At 58.6% G+C, this 27,559-nt stretch overlaps 2 protein-coding genes across 2 annotated transcripts; both read right to left on the minus strand.

The window, feature by feature from the left end:
• Window positions 1–752: 752 nt before the first annotated feature.
• SIGIRR (single Ig and TIR domain containing) lies at window positions 753–6,908 on the minus strand. The gene is made up of 10 exons (XM_079708607.1): window positions 6,727–6,908; window positions 4,858–5,020; window positions 3,771–3,969; window positions 3,131–3,264; window positions 2,892–3,032; window positions 2,351–2,494; window positions 1,959–2,061; window positions 1,744–1,894; window positions 1,371–1,560; window positions 753–1,071 (listed from the first exon to the last, which is right to left on the minus strand). The coding sequence occupies exons 1-10, from the start codon at window positions 6,775–6,777 to the stop codon at window positions 908–910; spliced, it is 1,440 nt and encodes a 479-aa protein (XP_079564733.1). The 5' UTR covers window positions 6,778–6,908; the 3' UTR covers window positions 753–907.
• A 3,204-nt stretch (window positions 6,909–10,112) lies between these two features.
• ANO9 (anoctamin 9) lies at window positions 10,113–26,877 on the minus strand (the record flags this gene model as incomplete). The annotated part of the gene is made up of 23 exons (XM_079709446.1): window positions 10,113–10,256; window positions 10,378–10,471; window positions 10,543–10,644; window positions 11,219–11,366; window positions 12,112–12,264; window positions 12,339–12,466; window positions 12,608–12,705; window positions 12,806–12,863; window positions 20,541–20,652; window positions 20,884–20,920; window positions 21,006–21,167; window positions 21,257–21,361; window positions 21,494–21,576; window positions 21,663–21,723; window positions 21,831–21,927; window positions 22,599–22,733; window positions 22,968–23,041; window positions 23,123–23,181; window positions 23,310–23,356; window positions 24,524–24,669; window positions 24,855–24,980; window positions 25,088–25,162; window positions 26,770–26,877. 23 exons carry the CDS (start codon window positions 26,875–26,877, stop codon window positions 10,113–10,115), a joined length of 2,352 nt encoding a protein of 783 aa, XP_079565572.1.
• Window positions 26,878–27,559: the final 682 nt, after the last annotated feature.

Consider the following 27,559-nt stretch of genomic DNA (forward strand, 5'->3'; position numbering starts at 1 on the left):
CACTCCCCCCTGGGCCCATACACAGGCCTCTCCAGGTCAGGGGACCCAGGACAGGGAGGAGGGCGTGTTCAGCAGGAGAGCTGGCAGAGAGAGTGGAGGAGATGGGGCAGACAGCAGAGGCAGCCGCAAGCTAAGTGAGACGCAGAAGCAGCAGAGCTGGGGACCTTGTGTGCAGAGGAACGAGCACTTCTGGGGCAGCTGTGACTCCTACTGGCCTCGGTGCTGCCCTACCGGGCTGTGCTCACGTGACAGATGCATCCAACACCTCTCCCTGCCCTGCCTTCCTGGGCCTGGAGGTGCCCTGACAGGTATACTCATGCTGTCTGAGGCTTGGGGTCCAGTAGGTTCTGGGACCTCTCTCCATCTCACCAAGCCAGGCCCTTTGGTTGTAAAGTTCCCACTGATATTTTTACAACAGGCTTTTTCTGCAAAGCTCAGAACCTGAAGTCTCTAAGGGGACTGCCCCCCAGGGACTGTCTGGATCAGAGTGGGACTGGGAATAGTCACGGCCCCAAGCAGGGAGACCTGAGGAGGCCGCTGCAAGAGACACGCCTGAGCTGGCTCAGGATGAAGATGGGGAGAGAGTGGGCTTGAGTGGACACCCAGGTGCGGTGACCAGGTGGCCATGGAGCAAGAAAAGGGAGGGATCCAGGGCCCTGGAGTGCCTGAGACGTAAGTGAGGGGTGGGGTGTTCTGCTCAGGACACTGCATACCCGCTTCCTGCCCCGGGGGAGGAGAGGCCGAGACCTGGGCAGGATTCCAAAGGACTTTATTTCTGCCACTCTCCCTCCCCGAGGTCCCAGGGCTGCAGGCAGACAGGGCTCATGGTCCTGCTGAGTGGGAAAAAACCCACCCCAGCCCTGCCCCCAGCTGTCCCTGGCGATCCTGCTGCTCCAGGGGGCAGGGGCTACACGTCATCCTCCGACACCAGGCAATAGAAGTCCGTGCGGGCACTGTAGTTTCGGGAGCCAAGGTCCGACACATCCACTTCACTGCCTTGGCCCTCTCCAAGCGAGACCCCACTTGCATGCGGTGGAGCTGCTGGCTCCCCAAAGACAGGCCCTCGTACACCTGGGGAGGGGTACCGCCAGGCCTGAGGCTGGGCTGCCCACAGCCTGCCTTCTGCCAGGGTCACTCCCTGCTGCCCCTCCTGCATGGTGTCATTTGAGGTCCTGGAGGTTCCCAGTCAGGCCCCGAGCCCGACCACCTTCATGGAAAGAGGCAGTGGGAGGTGCTGGGAATTAAGCCCATCCACGGGCTGCAGGGAGCACTCCCTGCCACCTGGACCTTTTCTGGGGCTCCACCTTATGCAGCCCCCCTCCAACTCAGGCTGAGCTTCTCAGGGTCAGGGGTGGGGCCGGCGGGCATACCCAGGTCCCCCTCAGGGTCAGGGTCCAGCTCCGGGTCCAGGGTCCGACCCTCTGGGACCCGGCCTCGCACAATCAGCATGGGGTCCTTGTCGTCCTGCAGCCGGGTCTGGGGGTCTCCCTGCATCGCTCTGTACTGCACCTTCCGAGGCAACGCCAACTGTAGCTCTTTCCAAAAATCGGAGGAAGGTGTCTGGAGGCCAAGGTGGGGCAGTTAGCGAGCGTGAACAATCGGGGGGGGGGGGTGCCAACACGGAAAGACCCTGGTCTCCTTGGCCCCAAAGAGCCCACTCCCCTGGGTGGCTGACCATGGCACCTCCACCCACGGGCCCCCATCTACAAGCCCCCTCCCTCCCCGCCCCCTGCCCCTCCGCACCACGGAACCGGGCCTCCAGAGCAGCAGGGTCACCAGGTGGCGATGCTGGCGCAGCAGGCGGAGCGCAGGGTGTGCGGGGTCGCGCCGCTGGCCCTCGAAAGTGATGAAGATGGGTCTGCGCGTGAGCTCCAGCAGCCGGCACAGGCCCTCCCTGCGAGGGCGGCACCGTCAGGGGGGGCGCAGTTGGGGCCCACCCAGCCCCGCGCGGGACCCACCGGAAGCTGTGACTGCACCAGGTCCGGCCCAGGAAGGCGTCGGACAACACCACGACGAGGCGCCGGCAGCGGCTCAGGTTCACCAGGAGGTCGGCCGACGGCTCTGCGGGAACCCGGTCATCGGCGGGGGCCGTGCGGACGGGGCCCTAGAAGGGGCGGGGCCCTAGCCTGGGCCTGAGGAGGACCCGAGGGGGCGTGGCCCTGGGAAGGCGGGATCTGGGCGGAACAGGGGCGGGGCCCGAGTAGAGATGCGGCTGGGCCCTGGACGGGGAGGAGTAGGGTCATTGATGGGCGCGGCCCTGGAAAGGCGGGGTCTGGGCCGGAACAGGGGCGGGGCCTGCGCCCCGGATCGGGGCTGGGCCCGAGGGGAAAGGGGCAGGACGCCGCGGTACCCGCGCGCGGCAGGAGGTCGCGGTCGTCCAGAAAGAGCTTGTAACCCCGACGCCGCTCCAGCTGCGGCTTCAGGATGAAGTTCACGAACTTCCGGTCCTCGGGGCTGTCGCTGTAGGAGACGTAGGCGTCGTAGAGCTTCCCGTCTGCGGACGGCGGCGGGTCAGCGCGGCCGCTTTCCAGGCCTAGGCTTGCCACCCTCGGGGCCCCCTAAATCTCCCCCCTTATGCCCCAGGGGCCAGGCCAGCCCCCCAGACGCAGACCCAGCAGATCTCGGCTCCGGGCCCCGCTTAGGCCCCTCCTCAGCACAGGATTCCGAGTGGAGCCGTGGAACCAGGCTACCGTGGCTCCCTTCTGCCGGCCCTGTGCCCTCCTGGGCTGCACAGAGACACCCCCCTTCCCTGGACTGGGATCTCGCCAGTGCCCTCCAGGGACGGATGCCTCCTCGCCCCCACCTGCAGAGCCAATCCCCCCCACCCAGAGCTGAGCCTAGGGAGGCCCCGTGGCTGACTCCGCCTCCCCATCCATCCGCACCCCACGCACCGTTCATCTCCACCTCCCCATACGTGTCTTGGTACCAGAGCAGTACATTGAGTCGACACTTCACGTATAGCAGCGCTGCCAGGAGCAGGACCAGCAGGACCAGAAGTGAGGCCAGCACCGCGGCCACATGTCCAGCCAGGCCTGGGGACAGAGCCACTGACTGAGCCACCCCAGCAGCCTCCAAGCCTAAAGGCTCCCCAGGCCTCCCTCCTACCTTCTACCCACTGGACCCCACTCACCAGCCCTCCAAAGAGTGAAGGATGAGGAGCTGATGTTCTGGACGGAGCAGGTGAAGGTCCTGAAGTCTTCAGTACTGGTCAGGTTGACCCCCAGGACACTGGACACAAGCACCTCTGACCGGTTGGCCTTGACCCTGGGGAGACCAGGCCCCACCCCCTCACCTGGGGCCCGATAGCATCACTGGATGCCCCAGAGCCCCACTTGTCTGGGACTCACCCAGAGGGGCTGCAGATTTGGGCCTCCTGGGCAGTCCTTGGGCCATAAGCTAAGAGAAATGGCCAGAACATGAAGGGGGTGTGGATCTCTTTTGGAACAGTCATCCTAATCCTGGGTCTGGGTCCTGGGGGTCCTCAGATCCTAGGCTTGGCCCGACGGTCAATGAGTAATTCAGGCTGTAGGACTCTGCTGGCACCCATGGCCCTGGGTGGTCTACAAGGTGAGTGTCTAGAGGGGCCACCCGATTCTGCAGTCACTGACTCTTAGTGTGCATCCAGAGTGGCACTCTGCCCGTGTCATGTCTGGCCAGTCACTCCCCAGCCCATGTCCAGGTGATTACAGACCAGGGTGTAGGTCAGAGAGGCCACTGGGGGTGGGTATATCCAGCGTGGTCACCTGACCCTGGACACCCTCATCTCTTACCAGGAGTCCTCATGGAGGTCATAGTGGCTTCCATTGCCCAGCAGCACCCCATCTTTCAGCCACTGGACCGAGGGCAAGGGGCAGTGGGGCCCAGAGACCACCGAGGCCGTGCAGTTCAGAGTGACCACACTGCCCAGGGCAGGCCACAGGACCTGGTTTCCAGATGGGGAGAGGAAGTCAGGGGCCCTGTCGCAGGCTCCTGCAGAGAGAGGACCAAGTGGGTTAGCTGTGCCCACGATGCCAGCCTCCCACTGTCCACAGATGGTCTGTGGGCCAGGAAAAAACCAAGGTGGCCAGTGGCATGTGCTGCTTGGTAACCACACCATGTCTGTCCACAAGTCCCATGCGGGACAGGGCCTGGCATCTGGCACATCTTACCCCAGCAGCAGCTGGTCCTTATGTGTTCTGCCTGCCCTGGATGTGGCTGCCAGTCCTCAGAGAAGATGTTGGCATGGAGTCATGGCTGAGCTGACCCAGCACCGCCCCCCAGCTCAGCAGGGCCTGCCTAGCTGCCTGTCTACCCAGGACGTGAGCCAGCACACATTTCCTGTGTGCACCTGTCGCCCGCTGCTCTGATGCCCAGGCCCCGGCCCCTCTGCTGGACACCAGTGGTTTGGGGGAGTCAGGGGTTGGGCGTCAGTACCTTCCACCTGGTATGGGAGCTGGGGGTTCCAGGACCCTCTACTCCTGGCTACAGGCAAGCCTTCTCACCTCCCCAGGATCTGAACTTTCTCATCTTTAAATTGGGGTGATGAGCCGGAGCCGGTGGTCATAAAAGACCGCCATCATCTTGGTAGTGTGGTCTCCCAGCAGCCTGCCCCCAATGGCCCCCCACCAGCGCCCACTCCCAGTATCCCTGGGCTTTACTGACCCCCACGAGCCTGGTCTAGAGGCCTTGGGCAGGAGAAGGTGCGGGCCCATCCTAACCATGGGGTCAGGACCCTGGGCCATAGGGGAGGGGCAAACAGGTCTTTGTACCCCTGGCTTGAGGCCAAGCAGAGAGGCCAGGCCACACTGCAGCGTGGAGCCAGCCTGAGGGGCAGGAGGTGGGAGTGGAGCCCGTGCCCATCCCTCTCTGACCGTCTACCTGCCATGGTCTGGCCGGGGCCTCCTCGAGGCAGGCTGGACACTGGTGCCACCCACGGCTCCCCGGGGCTCCTTGGCCGAGCAGACTGCTCCCTCAAGGGCTGGGCAGGATTCACTCTCTGTCCTTGTGGCCAGTCAGTCAGAGCACCGGGACGGGTCAGAGGCTGCCGCCATCCCCGGGAGCAAGTTAAACAAGAACAGGATAAGTTAACGTGTAACTCTGGCCACTGAAGCACTGCCTCTGCCCCAGCTGCCGCGTGGAGGCCACAGAGCACCAGGCACAGCCTAGACTGCATGTCATCTGCCCCAGGGACACCATGACAGCCCAGGGTGGGACAGCACTCCCGGCATCCCTCGTGAGCCTGGGAGTTGGCCTCGTTCCAAGATCCCCGGGGACAGGGCTGCCACATACAGGCAGGGGGGCTGCAGTACAGCTGCACTCGGCCTGTACCGAGGCTCCGGGGGGCTCGGGGTTCTCGAGTGCTGGGCTGCCTGACTGAGCCTCACTCCCAGCCATGGGGTTTTGTTCTGGACGCCGTCCTGGGTGCACCACGCACGCGTGAACCCAGCACTTGAGGCTGCACTGGGCCGAGGTGTCGAGGCAGGAGGGACGAGCGGGGGGTCAGGCTGGTCTCACGGGGCAGCCCTCCTTCTGGGTCCTGTGCTGGCGCCTCCACCCATTTGTCATCTTCAGACCCAGACACTTTTGTCCACGCTGTCCATCTAGTTGTCCAAGGGAAGCCCCCACCCGCCCACAGGTGACCTTTCTCTCCTACGCGGGGTCTGGGACCACTCCCGGCCAGACTGGCAGCAGCCACACGCCTCTTGACCCAAAAAGCTCTCCAGTGACCTGGGCTGAAAGGCGGGGCACGAAGCCCCAGTGTCAGAGCCTTTGAGGAAGACTCCTTGGCAGCCGGGCCTTGGGCACCTCCTCCCTGGTGCCCGGCGGGTATTTACCGGGCGCCTAGTCCTCCCCCTCCTCCCTGCTAAGTGGACACACCAGGGCCCCGGCTCCTTCAGGCCCTCCCCCGACCCGTGGGGCCCCTGAGGCTTTGCAGAGATGAGTCTTAGCCTGCCCCCCATTCCTTCGGCATGGGTGACCCGATGTGGACCCGTGATCAGCTGGAAGCCCCTGGTTTGGCTGGGCTGGAATTTCCTCAGAAATCGGTGGAGCATCAGGCTCATTCCCGGGGGGCTGGTGCAGAGGGTCCTTCCAGAAGTCCTTTGGAGTGGAGGGCAGTCCCGGGAAGGCCCTTGAAGCAGGAGGACAAGCCCACTGAGGGCTATGGGAGGCTGGGCGGCTCGCACCACCCCCCCGCCCAGCCCAGCAGGTCCCAGGGCAACTCCTACAGTGGCCCCTTGGCCTCTGTAACCTCAGAAGACCTCCTACCCCTGGAAAGGCAACCTTGGACCCTCCTGGAAATTCAGGCCAAACCACATGGCCAGGCAACAGGTGTCCCCCTGCACACCCACCGCTGCAACCCTCCCTGTCCTCTGTATAGTCTCTGTGTTGTACACCCGCCCCCTGCACGCCCCAAACATGCCTGCACTAAGCTCTTGGTCCCCGTGCACACGTGCACACTCCCCACACCTCCGACACTCTGGCAGTCCACACACCTGGCACACAACCATGAGCATCTGCGCACACCCCACACCACACACACCGCACCTCACACCCACCCTCAGCCTCCCATCACCCCTCGCTCTCTCACTGGCACACACGCACCACGTACACACGTGCACACACAAGCCACGTGCTTTGCGGGCCTCCCGTCAGCCAGGCCTGATTTCGAGGAGAGGGCTCAGGCCGGAAAAGGCTTCCAAGGACGAGAACACAGGCTCACGCTGAGCAGCGAGGACACGAAGTCACCTGGTTCCAGCTCTTTCCTCCTGAGGAGGGGATGTCCGTCACTGAGGTCATTCACGTGTGCTTGGGAGCAAACTCCCTGCTCGGCTGGGCCCCCGGCCCAGTCCAAATCACCACGGCTGCCCCAGATGCATCGCCAAGCACGGCAAGGACCTGGCTTTTGTTTGTGCGTTTTAATAAGAACTTTCCCCGTAGCTTCCTGGCTTTGCAGTCACATCCTCTCCTCAACCTAAACCCCACCCAGGCACCCACCCTCCTCCCCAGCGGGCTGGCGGGCAGTTGGTGGTTCTCCCCGCCAGCCCCGCCTGCCCCACTCTTCCTGTAACTCTGAGTCAAGCGGCTCCTTCCTCTAGGGCCCGCCCCAGCCCACCCCGGCACCGGCACCGTCCTTCCCTTCCCAAGGCTAGGCCTGGGCAAGCGGGGAGGTGGCGGAAGGGCTGGGGGGGCCACGGTGATATGTGGGGGTCCTGGCCAGCGGACCCCCAGTCAGGGCCGTCCTGCACACGCCTGAGGAGCTGGGCAGTACGGCCTGCTTCCCCGACACTCCCCACGGTCCCAGACGGTGGGCGGGGGGGCGGGGTCCACGTAGCTCCCCTGGCCCCAGTGAGCAGCCCCGATGTATCTCTGACCTCTGACCTGCCAGGGTGATGGGTAGGGCTCCTGTGGAAACTCTCACCAATAACGGGCCCTTGAGCAGGGCTCTCTGGCCCCCTCCCTGTCCACCTCCCAGGTGTAGCCCCCAAATGGTGAGCAGTTACAAGGGGGCTGGGGTATCACATGGACCTTAAGCCCCCTCTTCTAGATAAGGAAGCAAACAGGAGGCCTTAGCAAGGCTCCCAGCTCTGAGCCCAGGTGGGGGAGAGCCGACATCTCCTGAAGTCACAACAGACTCCCCCGCACCACCAACCCGGACTGACCTGGAACTCAGGGCCCAGCACTGGTGGCTGATGGCGCTGCTCATAGCAATCAGGCAGGGTCCCCTGTGGTCCCTGTCCCTGCCCCCACCCCCCAGGGGCAGAGCAACCTCACTGCAGCATCAGCTTTCCTACATCCTTAATCTGACCCTGTCCAAGGGCCCCTGCTCAACGGCCCCCCACCCGTGGCCTCCAAGACCCTTGGACGATGGTGCATCTTGGGCTCAGGGTCCAATAGAACTGGAAGAAGTCCTGACTGCACCCCTTCCCCACCGAGCCGCAGCTCCTCCAAGGTGCCCCGGTGGGCCCTGAGGCTGAGTGAGTAGCATAAGCACCTGATGGGCAGGCTAGTGGCCGCCAGCAGTCAGTGACCTGCCCGGGAGCACCCAGGCAGGAGGCGAAGAGCTAGCTAGGTTCTCCCTGATGTCACCACCTGCTTTGCTGCCTCTCAAAGCTCCTGCCAGACTGCCTGCCGTTCTGCAAGCCCACCCGCACCGCCACCTCACAGCCGCGACTGGGCTCCCCCACCCCTTTGCTAACGTCCAACCTCACCCTCCCTTGTCCCCCAGGCCCACTCCACAAAGTGAGCAGGAAACCCCACGTCGCCTCAGGCACTCTCGAGAACAGCCCTTCCGAATCCGAGCCCGCCCCCTGCACCGCCCACCGCGCTCGGCCGCACCCGCGCGGTTCCTAGGAAGCCCTAGCCCCTCCCACCCTCCGGCCTCACGCTGGCCCTCCGCCTCCCCGGAGCATCGGCGTCGGCTTGGCCGCCGGGCGCGCGCCCGCGCCTTGTCCCCAGGCGCCCAGCCGTCTGATTTGCTGCTCAGCACCCCAGTCTCTGAGCGACTCCCCCTCATCTGGGACCGGCGGCCCCTCTGCGCCTGGCGCGTGCTTCATCCCTGGACGTCTGTCCCGAAAGAAGGAACTTGCACAAAGCGCTGTGGCCCCGCGAGCCGAGAGGCCCCCTCCTGCACCCCCGGGCCCGCCACATACCCCACACCCGCGCTCCGCCTTCCCGGAGGGGCGTTAGTACCCCCGCCCTCCGGGTGGGGTGAGCCGGGCAGGGCGCGCACGGAAGGGCGGGGCGCGCGGACGGCTGTAGCTCCGCCCGGACACAGGTGCGCAGCGGCTCCAGGCGGTTGCTCCGTCCGCCCCCGGCGCCCTGGGAGGCCTCGGGCCTGGACTCCGACTTTGGGGCGGAGGCGGGGTCCCTCCGCACCTCGGCGCTCCTCTTCCCTCTCCTGGCCGAGGGCCAAGTCGGGCGGAGCGGGAAGAGCGGCCCTCGCCCCCGCAAGGCCGGAGGGGCCGGAACGAGGGTGAGCTCGGGCTTCCGGCGACGCGGGCAGCGGGCTCGGCTCCGAGGCGCTTCCTGCGGAACCGCACCCGCCACGGCCCAGAGGCTCCCTGGGGCAAAGGGCGCCTCGGCCCCCCAAGCTCCAGGCCCGGTTCTGGCTCCCGGGAGCCGGCGACCTCCACTCACCTCCGCAGGTAGGAGTCGCGATCGCCACTCACCTGCTGCCAAGACCCGGGGCTTGCGCGGCCGCGAGGGTGGAGCGGCTCACCTGGGCCAGGTGCGCAGCAGCGACAGCCCCAGCGACGATGGCAGGTGCAGCCCCGCCCAGCAGCCGGGGCGAGGGCGGACCCAACTGTCCTGCTTCGAGCCTCAGGCTGGAGTTCAAGACGGTCCTGCGCTCGGCGCCCTGGAGCCGCGGCCGCCGCGCCTGGGGGCAGAGGCCAAACCGGCCCAACCAGCCCCGAGAGTCTCGGTGCCCCAGGAACTCCTCGGAAATTCCACCGTCCCCAGGAGCACCTGGTGCGGTTCTGCCCCTCCTCCCAAGCTCTTTGTCTTCCTCTAGGAAGCCTGCCTTGACTCCCGCTCCTAAACCCGAGGTGCAGGGAGGGTAAGACCTCTGTAAGTCACCCCTCACTTGGAAGCCCACGGAAAACCAGAGGAGGGCGGAGGCTACCACATTCCGGGCCTCTCCCCATCACGGCCTCAGTTTCCCAGCTAGCCCTGAGGGCAGACGTAATCGGCCAGAAGCCCAGAAATTAACACAAAGAAGTTTTATTTTATTAGAGAAAACTCTGCTGGTTGAGGGGAGCCAGTGGGGTGGGGCAGGATCTGGGGCCCAGGAAACTGGGCCAGTTTTCCTGTCGAGACTGGCATGAGAAGACCCGCTCCCCCCCCAACCCCGCCCCAGTTCTCTGGGTGGCAGGGGTCACTCAGAGTTCAAGTCAGGCAGTACCAAGCCTGAGCCCTCACAGGTGGAACAGGCCTCACAGACACCCCAAACATACAGGGGCTCCCAGGACCCCCACATATACGCGGGTCTAATTAAAGCCCGCCCCCCCCACACACACAGCCAGGGCTGGTGTGGGCGGTGGTGGCAGCAGCTCTGTGTCTTGGCCTCTTGACCGGCCCCGGGCCCACTCCACGTCTGTGCTGTCAGGCCGGAGTCTCTGGTACTTCGGGACTCAGGACCAGGCCCCACCCCCAGGCCCCGGCAGCCCCGCCACCCCAAGTCTCTGGTGCTTCTTCTTCAGGACTTCATTCTTCACCGACTGAGGCACATCAGGCACAAACCAGGCAGCAATGAGCTTGACGCATAAGGCCACGTGCTGGGAGGAGGGCCAGAGTGGGGAGGTCAAGATGCGCTGGGCAGGGACTTTAGGGGCAGGGGCCCAGGGAGGGCTGGAGAGAGCTGCCCTGCCCTGGGGCCGGTCCCCAGTGTTGGCTCACCTCGAAGAGGATGAGGAAGGCCAGACGGATGGCCAGGAGGAACCAGGACTGCTCAGTGAAGTTGGAGTTCTGAGCGGTGCCATAGTCCCGGTACCTGGGGTGGGGAGCACCTGAGGTCAGGGGTCAGGAGTTCAGAGGGTGCTCACAGGGGATGGGGGTCCAAACCTGCACTCGGTCACGTTCTCTGAGCCCTCTATTTCAGCAGGATTCTGGAAGTCCTTGGTGTAGAACACGGACAGACTGTGGTTGACGTAGCCCGTGAGGCAGCTGGGGGGAGGGGGAGAGGAGTTTGGTGTGGTCCCTTCAGGCTTCTGGGGTGCTGGCTTGTAACCGACCCCTGCCCGGTGGGGGCCATCAGGGTGGGTCACAGTGCAAACCCCCTCCTTCATCTCTGTACACGGGAGAGGGGCCCCTGGGGGAGGATGAAGGGACTTGCAGGTGCCACCACCTGCCTTCCTTGCCAGGGGCCAAGGCTTCCTTGCCAGCCTTCCTGGGGGAGACCCCTGGAGACCTACCCCCCTGCAGGGCTGGAGGAACTGGATGAGGACAGCATGCCGAGCACTAAGGGTCTGCCTTTGGAAGGGGAGCCATTCCAGTATCACTTGCTCAGAAAACAGCTGGTTCTGGGACGTTAATCCCCTACTGGGGTCCCAGTCAACACTCCCGGGGTCCACCCAGGGTCTGCAGGTTGCTGTGGGAGGGCAGCCCACCCCAGGCAATACCGTTAGCATCGAGCCCTTCCCTGGGGTCCCCTGGGGCTGGGCCACGGTTGGGCCAGTTTCCCAGGGGTCTCTGGACAGTTTGAGGCTCCCCCAGGGGCTGTGTGGCAGTGTCCCCTTACTCGACTGCAGGGTGGGCCCCCTGTCGGCACGGGCCATAGCGGTACTTGTACACCACTCGGGGGATGAACTCAGATGTGAAGGCGATAACCATCCCGTTGGCGATGACCGCCAGCATGCCGATTATCTCCAGCACCTGCAGCCAGGTCCCTGGGCCACGGCAGGGGGTGAGGCCTGCACTGTCTCCCCGCCCCCCGCCCCCCCACCTCTGTTGATCCCCCAAAGCTGGGAGCCTGGATGGTCAAGGGCCTCATCATGCCTCTGCTTGTGGCAGCCGCAGGGCCAGGTCCCTGATGAGGAAGACCTGGACCAAGGCCAACAGAGAGCGGCCTCCGCTCTCCTGCACCCCTCTTCTTGACACGGACAGGGAGGGGCTCAGGTCTCTGCCCCCCATCTTATGCCTGAACCTTTCAGCTGCCCCCAGGCCTGCTCCACCTCCCGGGTCCCCTCCCCAGGGCACACCCCCTTAACTGGTCCCAAGACTGAGGCCTCCCTCACACTTCTCTCTCCCAGTGCCTATGTCCAACGCTGCACCTCCTTGCTTCATCCCTGACACCTGTCCACCTCAGCGAGGCCGGTCTAGGTGACTAAGGCCACCTGCTCTCAGTCCCTGTCCCCAGCTGCTGGACCCCTCTCCCTCAGCTCCCTGAGAGCCAAGCCGTTCTGCACAGCCCCCGCAGGGCGGCTGCTGGCCCTTCAGTGGGACCCCTGAGGGGGAGCGGCCGGCGAGGTGCCTGCCAGCCCCGCCTCTTCCTGGGGCCTGAGCCCTGCCCCCATGGCCTAGAGCGGTGGTTTCAAGGGGACTGGCGTGGCCCCAGCGCGCCTCGCTGCTCCCGTCCCCTGGCTGGGGCTGGCTGGAGCGCCCGCCCTCAGGCCGCCCCGTCGGGCCCCTGACCGATGTCCTTGGCCTTGCGGGGCACCAGGCGCCGCTGCAGCCGGACCATCTTGATGGCGTCCAGGCGGATCTCCACGAGGTTGCTGAAGAGCGCCAGCAGCGGGGCGAGCGGGAAGGCGGCCACGAAGACGGTGGTGAAGCCGTACTGGATCACTGCGGGTGGGGGTCGTCACCGCGGGCCCCCGCGCGGCGCCCGCCCCTCCGCCCACCGGCCCTGCGCCGCGTACTCATCTCCATGAACTCCTCGAACAGGCTGAAGGTGTTGACCGGGTTCAGGCGGTAGTTGAGCTGCCAGTGCCTCAGTTCGGGGTCCTGGGACGTGGCTCGCATCGAGCGACACTTGTGGGCCAGCCACCTGCGGGCGAGGAGGACCGGGTGGGGGACGGGGAGGGGGGTGAGGGCCCCTCGGGACTGCTGGCTCTGGGAGGTGGGGTCCTGCGGGGTCGGGTGCTGCCTGTGGTGAGGGTGGCGCCCCGGGAGGGAGGGTGGTCCTCACGGGCCCAGGTACTCCATGCAGTTGCTGAGCGTTTGTTTCAGACCCATGATAATGGCCATCTGCACGAACAGGTCCATCATGCAGCCGCTGAGATGGCACTGTGGGGGCAAGGGTGAGAGGTCAGGCACGGGGCCTGGGGGTGACCAGGGGGTTGGGGCAGTTCAGGAAGAGGGCAGTAAGACCTCCGGACAGACTGACCTCCTCCAGCTTCCACAGCCCTGCCAGGCGCACGGACTTCCCGGGGTTACCGTTGATCCTGGGAAGGGCAGCGAGGCTGAGAGAGGGGGCAGGACAGGAGTGGGAGTCGGGGAGCAGTGGGGCCCGGAGGGGAAGGAAGGAGACCCGCCCTGCAGGCGAGCAGAGGCTGGGTGCTGGACGCACAGTTTGTACCCAGACAGGCCTGCAGGTGCGCAGGACCACAGGGGACCTCTCAACTGTTCACAGGCTCAGAAAAGGCCGTGAGGAGGGGCCTCAGTTTCTCCCCAAGGTAACTGTGCACACAGGGCTACTGTGTGTTTAAGTCACCTGACTTCCATGATAAAAAAGGTGTATTTAACCAGACGTTGGGCTCACGCTCAATGGTGAAATCCTGCAAGCGCTCCTGTTACAGTTCATGACAACTACTATTCCAGGACAGCGTAACTTTGCAAAGGAAAAACTTGTTGTAGAAAATACGATCATATATCTGGGAAACCAAAATAAATCAACTGAACGATTGGGCAGATAAATCTACTGAAAAATGCTCAGAGTGGATATAAAATTGATATCAAGCTCAACTCCCTTTTGCTTTCCTAGGTGCAACAAAACCACTGAGAAATGTAGCAGGAGGAAATATCTGTTGCAGATAGCAGCAAAAACTATAAAATAGAGTGAAATTCACAGGAAGTATGGGGAACCCATAAGAAGGAAACTGTAACACAGCTAAAGAACATTAAAACAAGACTTGAATAGAGAGACCTTGTTCTTCGATAGAAAAACTTAAGCTTGTATTTTTGTGACAGATGGAATGTCAGGCCCCCAAAGATACCACATCCTAATTCCTGGAACCTGTGACTATGTTATCTGACATGGCAGCTGGTATTAAGGTTGCTATCAGCTGACCTTAAAATGGAGAGATAATCCTGGATTATCTGGGTGTGCCCATTGTAATCACCAGAGTCCTTAAATGAGAGCCAGAGAGATGGCAGGATGAGAAGGACTCAGCCTGACACCACTGGCATTGCAGACACAGGAGGAAGCGGGCCAGGCAGCCTCTAGAAGCTGAGAAAAACAAGAGTATGGACTCTCCCCGAGGGCCTGCAGACAGAACACAGCCCTGCTGACACCTTGATTTTAGCCCAGTGAGACCTATTTTGGACTCTTGGCCTCGAGAACTGTATGTAATGTGTGTTGTTTAAAGCCACTAAGTTGTGGTCAGCAATAGAAAATACAGTATCTATGTCAATTCTCCCTAAAAGAATGTATAATTTCACTGCAATCTTAAACTAAATCCCACAGAATTTTTTTTTATTTATTTATTTTTTTTTTTTTGCGGTATGTGGGCCTCTCACTGTTGTGGCCTCTCCCGTTGCGGAGCACAGGCTCCAGACGCACAGGCCCAGCGGCCATGGCTCACGGGCCCAGCCGCTCCGCGGCATGGATCCCACAGAATTTTGATGGAGTTTGACAAACATTATTTTAAAGTTCACCTAGAAGAATAAACATGTAAATAACTACAAAAAAGGAAAAGTGAAAAAGAAGAGAAAAAGAAAATTAGTGCTAGACCTATCTGAAGGAAAGCATAGCAGTAATAATTACACAGAAAGGAACTGGACCAGAATCATCAGAGTCCACGAGACACCAAAACATTCAAGTGAATGATGGAACCTGGTGTGTGACAGGAGGGTGGTGGTGGCGATGGAACAGTCAACAAATGGTTTGGGGACAACTGGCTCTCACTTGGAAAACAACAAAACAGGCTTCCCTCCTTTGCCGCCTGCAGCAAAACAAATTCGTTGTGAATCAAAGATTTAAATATTTAAAATGTTGAAACCATAAGCATCTAAGGGAAATCACAGCTGAACATGTTTTTAATGTTGAGGAGGGGAGGCCGTTTTGAGCACGGCATGAAAAACAGGAACTATAAAGAGACACACTGATAACCTTCATGACAAAAAGGAAACCGTCTCCAGAGAAACACGAGTGACTGCATAGGCTTTTGCCTTCTTTTCCCAGGGATGCCACATGCAGGGGCAGTACACAGAAGGCGCCAGACTCAGGCTTCTATCTGCCTCACCACCTGCTGACTGCAATCCTGAGATAGTTTCTTAACCTTTCTGTGCCTCGGTCTACTCATCTGTGAAATGGGGTTTAGAGAGTCCCTACCCCATAGGGCTGTTGTGCAGATTAGAGCTGATAAATGTGAGGCCCTTAGGATAGAATGGGTGAGTGTCAGCAGACGTGAGTTATTATAAAGACATATCCCATCCTGCCAGGGAAAACCAACTCAGTCTTTCGTTCTTCAGTATGAACGGACAGCTACAAATCTTCAGGCACGAGGAAAACCAGCTGTACAAAAGAGAAAGACTACGATAAAGGAACAGGAAGATGGACCCTTTAGGAAATGAGATAATGAGGAAACAGATGAGAACTTAAGAGGAAAAAAGAACATTGATATCATCAAGAAAGTACTGTATCTATGGAAACAAGAAAAGGACACTATAAAAAAAAAGGATTAAAAAAATAAAAACCCTCTTGGAAATTAAGACTTTAACTGTTAAACTTAAAAAAAGAAAACAGGGACTTCCCTGGTGGTCCAGTGGCTAAGACTCCACATTCCCAATGCAGGGGCCCTGGGTTCGATCCCTGGTCAGGGAACTAGATCCCACTTGCCGCAACTAAGAGTTCGCATGCTGCAACTAAAGATCCCACGTGCCACAACTAAGACCCAGTGCAGCCAAGTAAGTAAATAAATAAACATTTAAAAAAAAAAGGCAAAAAGACAAAGTGGAGGAAATCTCTCCAGATGTGGAATGTAAAGACACAGAGATGGAATATATGAGAGAAAAAGATAAGAAACCCAAGAGGACAAGGCGTTCCATAGAGAGCAGAGGGGAAAAAAATAATTTTAAAAACCTAAGGAAAACAAACACAAAAAACTAAAAATAGAACTACCACCTGAACCAACAATCCCACTACTGGGCATATACCCAGAGAAAACCACAATTCAAAAAAACACATGCAACCCAATGTTCACAGCAGCTCTATTTACAATAGCCAGGACACGGAAGCAACCTAAATGTCCATCAACAGAGGAATGGATAAAGAAGATGTGGTACATATATACAATGGAAAAGTACTCAGCCATAAAAAGGAATGAAATGTGGTCATTTGTGGAGACGTGGATGGACCTAGAGAGTGGCATACAGAGTGAAGTAAGTCAGAAAGAGAAAAATATCATATAATAACACATATATGTGGAATCTAGAAAAATGGTATAGATGATCTTATATGCAAAGCAGAAACAGAGACACAGACGTAGAGAACAAATGTATGGATACCAAGGGGGAAAGGGGTGGAGTGGGAGAAATTGGGAGACTGGGACTGACACATATACATTACTGACACTATGTATAAAATAGACAGCTGATGGGAACATACTGTATAGCACAGGGAACTCTACCTAATGCACTGTGGTGACCTAAATGTGAGGGAAGTCCAAAAGGGAAGGGGTATCTGTATGTGTATGGCTGATTCATTTTGTTGTGCAGTGGAGGCTAACACAACATTGTAAAGCAACCACACTCCAATAAAAATTAAAAAAAAAAAAAAAAGCCTAAGGAAAAAAAGAAGAAAATGGGGCTTCCCTGGTGGCGCAGTGGTTAAGAGTCCGCCTGCCGATGCAGGGGACACAGGTTTGTGCCCCGGTCCGGGAAGATCCCACATGCTGCGGAGCGGCTGGGCCTGTGAGCCATGGCCGCTGAGCCTGCGCGTCCAGAGCCTGTGCTCCGCAACGGGAGAGGCCACAACAGTGAGAGGCCCGCGTACTGCAAAAAAAAAAAAAAAAAAAAAAGGAGAAGAAAATGTAGTGAGCCTAAGTAGGACATGGGCTTTTGCATTGGAAGGTGCCAACAATTGCCCAGCACAGTGCATGAAGAAAAGACCCACCCTAGATTGTTCCCCTGTTTAAAGAGAAGATCCTAAAGCTTCTAGGTCAACTAGGAAGAAACAAAAATCAGATTTTCTGCACACTTCTTATTATCTATTTTGCATGTTCAAAGACAACGGAGCAATGTCTTTAAAGTTCTAGAAGGGAAAATTGTTTTGAAGTTAGATTTCTATACCCAGCCATGTCAATCTTGTGCAACAGTAGAACATGACACCTTTAGACATACATGAATTCAGAGAGTTTACCTCTCCGATATACCTTCTCAAAATAAATGAAAGCAAAAATCAAGAAAGAAGGAGGCTTGGGAGTCCAGGAAATGATGGTCCTAACCCAGGAAGGCAGCAGATTGAAGTCCCAGGGAGACAGGTACGCAGGAGGCACAGAGAGCCACGAGCCCAGTGTGGGGAGAATGGAGGGTCTCTGGGAGAAAAGAGATTCCATGCAATAGACAGTTTGACATGGAGAGGCTGGATAACCTTGATAAGATAAAGACATGCAAGGCGGAAAAAAAGGCAATTAAAAACAACAGGAAAAATAAAGAGCTGTACAACAAAGAAATGGTCAAATAAGAAGCAAAGTAAAATATGACATGATTTTAAGAAACTGATAGAGTCAGAAGAGAATCCACTTGACCTTGATGTTATAAAAATGCTCAGATGATATGAACAACTTATAGGAAAAGAAATTTAATGGCCAAAAAATATCTGGAAAGATGCTGAATTCTCACTAATAGGTTTTAATAACGCACCTTTAAGGATGAAAAGTCTTTGTTCATCAGACCAACATGGAGTGTGTGGTCACATACACACTGTGTGGCTTTGTGAGTCAGCACAGCATTTTTGGAGGGTGCTTTAGCAATGTCTCTCAATTTAAATGTGCACTGCCGACTCCCAGTTAAAATGGCTGGCTGCTCACACCCACTGCCAGGCATCACCTCGGAGATGGAAGGGAACTGGAGAGGCCTGCAGCCCACTTGAGACATCAACCTGGATCTAAGCCTGCAGGGAAGACATCTGAACAGCAACACAACCCTGCCCAAGAGCCTGGAACACCGCAGGACTTGGGCACCTCTGGTAGCTTGGGGGCACCCACTGGATGGGATGCAGGCCCGGCTGAACCCCTAGGCCTCCTAGCCAACCCCTAATCCACCCCCACACACACACACACACAAGACACACACACACAAGAAGACAAAGACATTTCTAGGGGGTTGAACAACCAAAGATTCAGATCGCAGGGTTGGGCCAGTGGACACTGAGACCCCACACTGTCCCTTCCCCAGCTGGGCTCCCAGCATACTGACGGGCATCCTTCTGCCTCCAGGCAGGAGACCAGGGATTCCCCTTCAGGAACCGACACAGCAAGAGGTCCCGACAGGAGACACATGGTCCAGAGCAAAGCCACTGGCACATGCCTTTCTCAATTACAGACAGGTGGCCAAGAATAAAAGACATCTAAGGCGGGTGCCTCTAACACCAGAATCAGAGACCAATCAAAGAAAGAGCATAAAAGAAACTCGAAAGGAACAGAAGAAATACCAGAGTAGAAGGGGAAAAAAGAGGCCACATCCTCAGACAAGAAAAGCCCTGGTGTCCAGGTGACATGAAGAGGAGGCTGTGAAGAATCTGCAAATGTCAAAAAGAGTGCTCTGAAATTAAGAACATAAGCAGAAGCGAAACGTTCAGTAGAAGGGTTGGAAAACAGTTGAGAAAAACTCCAAAAAACTGGAACAAGAATGGGAGAAAAAAAGCGAAGAAAAGTAGATGATCAATTCAGAAGGCCCAATTTCCAAACAAAAAGAATTCCTCAGAAGGGAGGAGAGGGAGCCGAAGCAGGAGGCTATCAGATACATGAGAAAATCTCTCAAAACTGAAGGCCCTGAGGCTCCAGGCCCAGTGAGCACCCGGTTTTGACCAGCACTGATTCTGCACACCTGGCCGGCTGCAGGAGCTGAGCATTCAGCAAAGGACAAGCGCCCTGCTCTCCGCCCTGGGGAGCTGCCATTTCTGAGAGAGACAGTGAACAAATAAATGTGCGGCACGTCCTGGGTGGCGACGGCTATGGAGGGGGAGCAAGGGAAGAGCGGAGTCTGAGGGACCAGGGTTCTGGGCCAGCAGGAGAGCAAAGGTCAGCAGGAGAGCAAAGGTCAGCGCCAGGAGGCAGTGAGAGTACCGGGGAGGGAGAAGCGCGAGGCGGGAGAACCAGAAACCAGATACGCCGATGAGAAGACTTTCGGAAAGAACTGTGACAGCATGTTTGTGTGATGGTGGAAATCATCCAGCAGAGAGAGGAAAGCTGGCGTGTGGAGGAGAGAAGCATGTCGAATGAAAAAGAGCCAACAAGTCACACGGCTGAGAAACTTCAGAAGATGGGGGACAGTGAGAAGATGCACAGAGAGCTGGAAGAACATTAATGCCAGACTTGTGGAGTAGAACACTGGAAGCCAGAAACCAAAATATCCTTCGGAAGTCTGAGGAAAACCGTATCCAACTTAGAATTATTTCTCCAGTAGACGCTCAGTCAGGCCCCCAGTAAAGAGGAAACTCAGCACACATGATTCCCCATGTACCCTTTCACAGGAAGCCACTGGAAAACTTGGGATCCTACACAGCAGAGAGTAAGGGGCTTCCCAGGATGAAAGGGCCAAGCACAGCCCCAAGAGAAGGGGACAGATGCCACGAGGGCATCTCCAAGGACCTCATGATGTCTTTGAACATACTGGCAGGAGTTGGTTTCTTCTAAAGTTCTTCTAGAGGGACTTCCCTGGTGGCGCAGTGGTTAAAAATCGGCCTGCCAGTGCCGGGGACACTGGTTCGAGCCCTAGTCCGGGAAGATCCCACATGCCATGGAGCGACTAAGCCCATGTGCCACAACTACTGAGCCTGCGCTCTAGAGCCCGCGAGCCACAACTACCGAGCCCGTGTGCCGCAACTACTGAAGCCCGCGCGCCTAGAGCCCATGCTCAGCAACAAGAGAAGCCACCGCAATGAGAAATGAGAAGCCTGCGCACCTCAACGAAGGGTAGCCCCCACTCGCCACAACTAGAGAAAGCCCGCATGCGGCATTGAAGACCCAACGCAGCAAAAATAAATAAATAAATGAATAAACAAATTGTGCAAATAAATAAATAAATGAAGTTCTGCTAGAGAGTTTGGGATTAATTGGCAGTATGTGTGTAACTTACAACATTTGAACAAACACAGAGAACACATAGAGGAATTATTTTCTTCAGAAAAGACAAGAAAAGATATGTTGATTGAGGGGAAGTGTGTGCATGTGTGTGCATATGCATGTGCATGTGTGTTACATGGGATGCCCACTGCAGCTTTATTTATAAACCTCAAAACTGGAATTAACCCGAATGTCCACCAGTTGAAGTGGTTGAATAAATTCAAGGACGTCCCACAAAAGAATGCTCATAGTATGCTTTTAAAAACAAAGCCTCACCACCCATGCAGACACGGAAAATGCCCATAGTACATTTTCAGTGTAAGGCAGATACAATTATTTACACGACAAAATCACTCATGTCAATAGGTGTATGTGTGTGTACTTAAATGTGTAAAAAAGTTTGGGAAGACCCAACAAGCAGTTACAGTGTCATCTCTGAGGACAAGGATTGGTCAGCTGGGGGGTCGCTGTGGGCTTCCTTCACATATTTCTATACTGGGTTTCCACGTGTTCTGAGCATGATTTATTTTAAAAATTAAAAAGAACAGGTATTTCCATTTTCAAGGTGGGGAGAAAGGAGTTAGAGGGAGGCATGTGGGAGCAGGTGGCCCTTACCTGCCCAGGATGAAGGCGATGTAGATAAGGGAGGAGAAGTGAGCAAAGAACTGCAGAGTGAAGAACTTGATGGTGAACTTGCTCTCTCGCTCTGAGAAGGTCCTGGGCTTCTCTGGAATGAGATGTGGGGCCGTCCCTCCCCCATCCTTCACCCCGATGACAGCCCACGCCCAGCCTGTCCCTATCCTGAAAACTCAGGGACACCTGAGACCCCCATCTGTCTCCCAGGTGCGAGCCCCTGCCCTCTCATGGGCCCCCTTCCCCCACCCCAGGGCTCCAAGATGCCCACCCTGAATCCTCCCTCCAGTAGCCAGAGAAGGGCTCAGGGGGGCCCTCCTCTCACCAAAGTCACAAAGCTTCAGTGCCACATATTTGTTGATCTGTGGGAGGGGAGACGGAGGGCTCACCTCGGACCTCAGCAGAGCCTCACCCCCACCGGCACCCTCGCCCTGCCCCGACCCCTACCTTGGTCATGACGAGGATGCTCACATAGTGAACCAGGGCCCCGGTCACCACCACGGCCGTGGTCACCTGCTCCCCCAGGAAGGGCAAGGCGGAGCTGAAAAGGGCAGCGGCCAGGACGCGGTAGATCACCAGAATGTGGGCCATGCCTATCATCAGGCAGATCTGGCGGGGGTCGGGGAGGCCAGGATGGGTAGGCCTCAGGGGGCTGCCCCACCTGCTCTCCAGCCCCACCAGGGGCGCCCCAGGAGTACCATCAACAGAGACAGCAGGAGGATGACGGTACTCCGCATGTAGGAGTGCTGGTGCAGCCGGGGCTGGTAGTCAGGGCAGGCAATGAGCCCCAGCGCCATTTCCTCCTGTGGACGGCACCGGACACGCCTGAGACACGGGACCCCTCACCCACGGGAACCATGCCTTATACATGGGGACCCTCTCAGACACAGCAGACTCTTGTGGACCCTGGACCTGGTCACCTGGCTCAGCCTCACCTGGTCCTCGTCCCACCCGTACAGGTCCCATTGCAGGACCACACGGGCTCGCTCCCGCTTCCACAACTCCAGGAACACGGTGGCTGCAGCCGGGAGAAAGCAGAGGCCTCACGGTGTGTCCCCGCTGCGTGTGGAGCTCGGCTGCCCCCCAGGTGCCGCAGCGACTCACCCCACAGCGCCATGAACATGGCGAACAGCACGGTGCCCTCGTTGTCGAAGAGGTGAGTGAGCTGGGGAGAGTGGCGCGTGGGGCTGGGGCGGCCTTCACTTCCCTGGGAGGACCCCCTGGGCCCTCCTCCCCGCGGGCGAGCGGCCGTAGTGCCCCCCAGGCGCAAACCTTGGCGAAGGCGCAGGTTTCTGAGAGCCGCTGGTACCTGGGGTTGTGGTCGCCGCGAGGGCACATGTAGACGTCGTGGGCCTCACAGATCTCCCTGCTGGGGGTGCAGGGACCGGGTTGTCGGTGGCGCTTTCCTGTGGCCCCTCCTGTGGCCCCTGGGGGACCCCGCCCCAGGCCGCCCCTTCCCTGACTCCGCCCCACCCTCAGTCCCGCCCCTTCACGACCCCGCCCCAACCCCGCCGCCCCTCCATGACCCCACCCCAGTCCCGCCCCTTCCCTGACTCCACCCACCCTCAGTCCCACCCCCTTCACAATACCACCCCAACCCTGCCCCTACTGTGACTCTACACACCCCAGTCCCGCCCCTTCCGTGACCCACCACGCCCCAGTCCCGCCCCTTCACGACCCCGCCCCTCCACGACCCCACCCCAGTCATGCCCCCTTTCTGACTCCACCCAGCCCCCTCAGTCCCACCCCCTTCCCTGACTCCGCCCAAACCCCGCCCCCTCCATGACCTTACACACCCCAGTCCCGCTCATTCCCTGACTCGTCCCCACCCTCAGTCACTCCCTTTCACGACCCCGCCCAAACCCCGCCCCCTCCATGACCTTACACACCCCAGTCCCGCTCATTCCCTGACTCGTCCCCACCCTCAGTCACTCCCTTTCACGACCCCGCCCTAACCCCGCCCCTTCCGTGACCTCCCCCACCCCGGTCCTGCCCCTTCCCTGACCCCCCAGTCCCGTCCCTTGCCTGACTCCGCCCCACCTGATCTGGCTGGCTTCGAAATGGGCAAACCCGCTCAGGAAGATGATGAGGCCCACCACCGCGGCGGGCACCAGCATGTAGGTGTACCAGCCGAGCCAGGCGAAGTACAGGGCCACCTTCTCACCGAAGTAGTTCCTAGGGGCACAGCCGGCCCGTCAGGGCCACTCCCACCAGGGGTGACCGTCCAGCGCCAACGCCGGGGTGAAGCATGCCACATGCGGGGGCGGGCAAGGAGCGTCAGTACTGAGGGCATCTAAATGTGCGTCTAAATGGGAGCCCGCACAGCAGTTTGCTGGAGGCGTGGGTGTAACCGCGGGGGGCGCAGCCTGCCTGCGGGGCCGCAGGTGTGTCCGCGGCGGACAGTAGTACCTGATGTCACCAATTGGCTGCGTTTGGAACATGTTTCTCCACCGGGCCCATTTCTTCTTTAGGTCTTCCTCCCCCTGAGCAGAGGCGACAGACAGTGAGAGCTTCTTGCCTCAGGTCCTGCCCTCAGGTCCTCTCCCAGCTGGCCCTCCACTCACCTTGTGTAGGGGAAACCCGGCCTCAAAGACCCCATCCTTCACCAAATCCTGGAGCGTGTCTGGTGGTCACAGGGATTCTCGGGTCAGAAGGGGGTGAGGGGTGAGGGAGGACCCTGTGCCGTTCTCCCCGTGTGACTGCCCCTCCTGGTGGGCTGCTGCACAGGCCACCTGCCCATCCAGTCCTTACCACCAGCTGCCATCTTGCTGTTCAGCACAAAGTTGACAACTTGGATTCTGGAACACAAGAGCTGGCTCAGGATGGCCCTCTATCTGGCCAGGTCCCAGGCCCCTCTGTGTCCTAGCAGAGCCCCCAGACCACCTGCCCTGACCACCTGACCAGAGCCCAGAATCCAGGACTCATCTGGGAGCCCACCTCCTTAAATCCTCCCAGGGTCTAGCTGTGCCATGGTTCCAAGGTGGGCCTCCCTCAGGGTGGTCTCTCTCTTCCCAGGGCCCCGATGCTCAGCCCTGCAATAGTCTCTCCCAGATCCCTCCCAGACCTCCCACCTCCAATCACCCGTCCCACCTGGAGCCCCCACACGTCGAGAGCACACTCTTTATGTGCACGAATCCTCTTTGCACCCCTGTGAGCCATTTTGCCTATGGGGTGACTGAAGCTCAGAGAGGGTGAGTAATTTGGTCAAGGCCACACGGCCAGGAAGCAGCACATTCGGGCATCTGACTATACAGTCCTGCTCCTCTGGAACATCCTCCTATGAGACACGGCCCCCTGAGTGTCCCAGGGCACTCCCCACAGCCTGCTCCTCTCAGGCCCCATCAAGATGCCTCTACTCATGTGTCCTCCCAAGACCAGCCAGTCCTTTCTCCACTGCCTCGTATCCAAATTCCAGGAGTGTTCTTCGCTAGTCTCCCTGATCGGGCCCCAGATGAGTTCAGGGGGCCGGGGCTGGGGCCAGGAAGATGATGGAGGAGGGCTGTGGGGAGGGAAGGTGGGCTGGCTTGGAGGCCTAGAGGATTGGGGTGTGGAGAAGCAGGTGCTTGGAGAGAGAGGACGTGTTGGGTGCCTGGGAAGCAGGGGATAGATGTCCAGGGAGGGGCATTTGGTCTGGAGGAAAGAAGTCAGGACGTGAATCCAGGGAGATGACCTCAGAGCCTAGGAGGGACAGCTAGGAGGATCCTCTCAGCCTCTCCAAATTCTGCCCACCCTTTAAGGCTGGTTTCTATTCTGCATCCGGGGGACATAGTCACATGTAACCTTCAAACACTCCAAGAGGTGAGAACTGTCATTTTCCCGTATTACAGACATGGAAACTGACTCACAGACCCTTGCCCCCTGGGCCCCTCCACCCTGGGACCACTCCTGGGAGTCTTGCTGCCTGTCTGGACTGGCATGTGGGCGGGCGTGGATCCTCCTGGACCCACTCGGGGCCAGCCTCTCACCTGGTGGTGGCTGGGATGGAAGTTGGCCTGGCCAGCTCCCCTCTGGGGGCGGTAGCCTCAGGCTCCATGAGAAGTCTGCGGTACTGGTCAAAGACCCAGTTGTCAGCTCGGATCCCAAAGAAAACCTTCGCCTGGTCCTCCCTCGCCTGAGGGTGGGGGGCAGCATGGGACCCTCTACTCCACATTGGGACCCGCCCCCTTCATCCAAAGCCAATGGCCTATCCCCTCCAAGTCCTGCACGAGGCCTCAGCCCACCTCCCCAGACAACTCCCCGGGATCCGCCCAGTCCCCCGTGACCCCTGCGCCCAGGCGAGGCCCTCAGCCCGCCCACCTTGTAGCAGAAGCCCTTCCTCTCGAGCTCTTCCAGGAACTGCTGCTGCCGCTGGACCTGCCTGGGGTTTCTCTGGGTGCAACGATCAGCCACAAGGACATAGTCCCATGGCTCAGAGGCCTCGGTCTAGAAGAAGGAGGTGTGGGGACTGGGACTGGGGACCAGGGCGGGCCAGGTGCGGGGCGTGGGGCAGTAGGTGGGACCAAGCCGGAGAGATTCGAGCAGAGGCTCACCTCAGTGGTATTGATGTCCATCTGCAGGGGGCTGTCCCCTTTGGTCCCCACCAGGATCCGGAGGCTCTCTTCTCCCTGGGGGTGAAGAGCAGACAGAGGATGGGGCTCATTGCAGCAGACAAGCACCTCCTGGGCTGGGTGCTCTGGTACCAAAGGGGTAGTTCCGGGTGGGGCTAAGTGCATGCACTGAGGCTACAGCACAAATGGCCAGCAGAGGTTTGTTTGGAAACATATACAAAGAGCTCCCAGAATTCATAAGAAAAGGCAGACAGCCCAGTTTAAAATGGGCCAGAGATGCAAATGCGCACTTCACAAAAGAGGGGCACTCAGAAGGTGAAAACATGGAGCTAGGGAACCATCTGGAAAACGCAGGCCAGGTGACCAAGGAGGCACCACCTTCCACCATTTGGTAGCAAACATTTTACGGCCACACAGCTCTAAAAACACAGGTGTGGGAGTTCCCTGGCTGTCTAGTGTTTAGGATGCAGTGCTTTCACAGCCGTGGCCCAGGTTCAATCCCTGGTCGGGGATCCCTGAGATCCCGAATGCCGCTTGGTGCGCCCCCCCCCAAAAAAAAAGCCTGGGTGGGACTTCCCTGGTGGTCCAGTGGCTAAGACTCCACGCTCCCAGCGCAGGGGGCCCAGATCTGACCCCTGCTCCGGGAACTAGAGCCCACGTGCATGCCGCAATGAAGATCCCATCTGCTGCAACTAAGACCCGGAGCAGCCAAAATAAATAATAAATAAATAAATATTTTTTTTAAAAAAAGCCCAGGTGATCTATAAAAATACTGAATGTAATATAATATTGTAAATCACCTGAAACTAATATAATGTTGTAAATCAACTATACGTCAAAAAAAAAAGCCCGGGTGACTCAGCAGAATCCCCATGTGTTGCTGTGGCTCACACATTGGTGCAGGAATTTGGGAAACTAAGTTGACCATCCCAGACACTACACCCCAGGCCGGCCACCTTTGGAGACAGACAAGGGTGCTCACAGCAGCATATTTCATATCAGAATTGTGGAAATAACCCAAATTCCCATCGGTAGGCAGATGGATGAAAACACTGTGCCATGACCACACGCAACAGGAACATGAGGGCCGCCACTGCACACAGGGCTGGGGACCAATGTGACACGGTACTGAGTTTCCTAAAAGTAAGTCCAGTGAGAACCGTGCAGGAGCGACTGCTGCAGGCACGTCCTGGACAGACGGATGGACACTAAAACCAGCGGGCAGAACCTTAAGGAGGAAGCGGATGGTGCCAAGCCCCCGAGTCTCCCTGATTCTTTGTTAACTGTTGCGGCAGCATTAACAAACCTCACACATCCTTCTGTGCTCCTGCCTCCGGGGGGTGGTGCAGAATCCTCCCTCTCGAGGGTGGGCTGGACTCAGTGACTAATGAAGAAAGCGTGAAAGGGAAAAAGAGTCACCCTACAGAGGAGAAACCTGGCAGACGTCCCCCCACCCAGGTGATGAAGGTCAAGGTCACGGAGATGTAATTGAGATGTCGGGGACCTCCTGACAGCATGTGATGCGGTAGTACGTGATCCCCACCCTAAAGCCCCTAGACCCATCTCAGCAGAAGACGTCAGAGGCACTTTCACCTGAGCCCGAGTGAGCGGACCCCAGAGTCAGGCGGCCAAGGACAAGGAGGGACGGAGGGACCATCACAGACAGGAGGGGCCGTGGAGACGTGGCCATGATGCCGTGGGGGGTCCCGCACGAGCCGGGAACAGGAGAGGACACGCACGGAAAAGCCGGTGACATGAGTCAAGGCGGCCATGTCGGGCTCTTCGCTTTGACCCGCGCCCCAGGCGACGGGGCACGGGGGACCCTGCACTGTCTTTGTGACTCTTTAGGAAAACTCACAGACCTGTAAAAACTGCACAAGTGGAGTGGAGGGTTCTGGGATTGGCATCCAGGTTGGCAAGGGGGGGCGGGGAGTGGAGGGGGGTCTTTAGGCTTCATTTACTCCCAGTGAGCAAACAGCAGGCTCTGAGGGCTTGAGACAAAGTGACCCAGGGCCCCTTCTCTGGAAGAGCCACTGGGCTGAAGCGGGTGGGAGATGCAGGAGGTGGGGGCCCAGGGCCGACAGTCGGCGCAGTTCATGCAGGGGGAGCTCTGCGGCCGACGTGAGGGGGAAGACTCTGGCTTTGGAGCCGAGAGCCCAGCGGGTACCAAGGCTGCATGACCTCAGGCAAGATCCCACATCCCCCAGCCTTAGGGGGCTTGACGCCATGCGGGAAGCACCCTGTAGACCCAGCACAGGGCTGGCCAGCCTGTGTGCTCGGTGAGAGGGACCCCAGCCAGTGTCCCAGCTGGCAGCTCCCCAGGGAGCACAGGGACCCCAGAGGGACAGGGACCCTGCATCATCCCCGGGATAAGGGTGTGGGGAGCACTCTGAGAGCTGTGTCCATTGGAGCACCCTGCCTTGCCCTGAATGGTTTGGGTGCCACCCACCCCAC

This window comes from Hyperoodon ampullatus, assembly GCF_949752795.1.
Source record: "Hyperoodon ampullatus genome assembly, chromosome: 7".
Lineage (NCBI taxonomy): Eukaryota > Metazoa > Chordata > Mammalia > Artiodactyla > Ziphiidae > Hyperoodon > Hyperoodon ampullatus.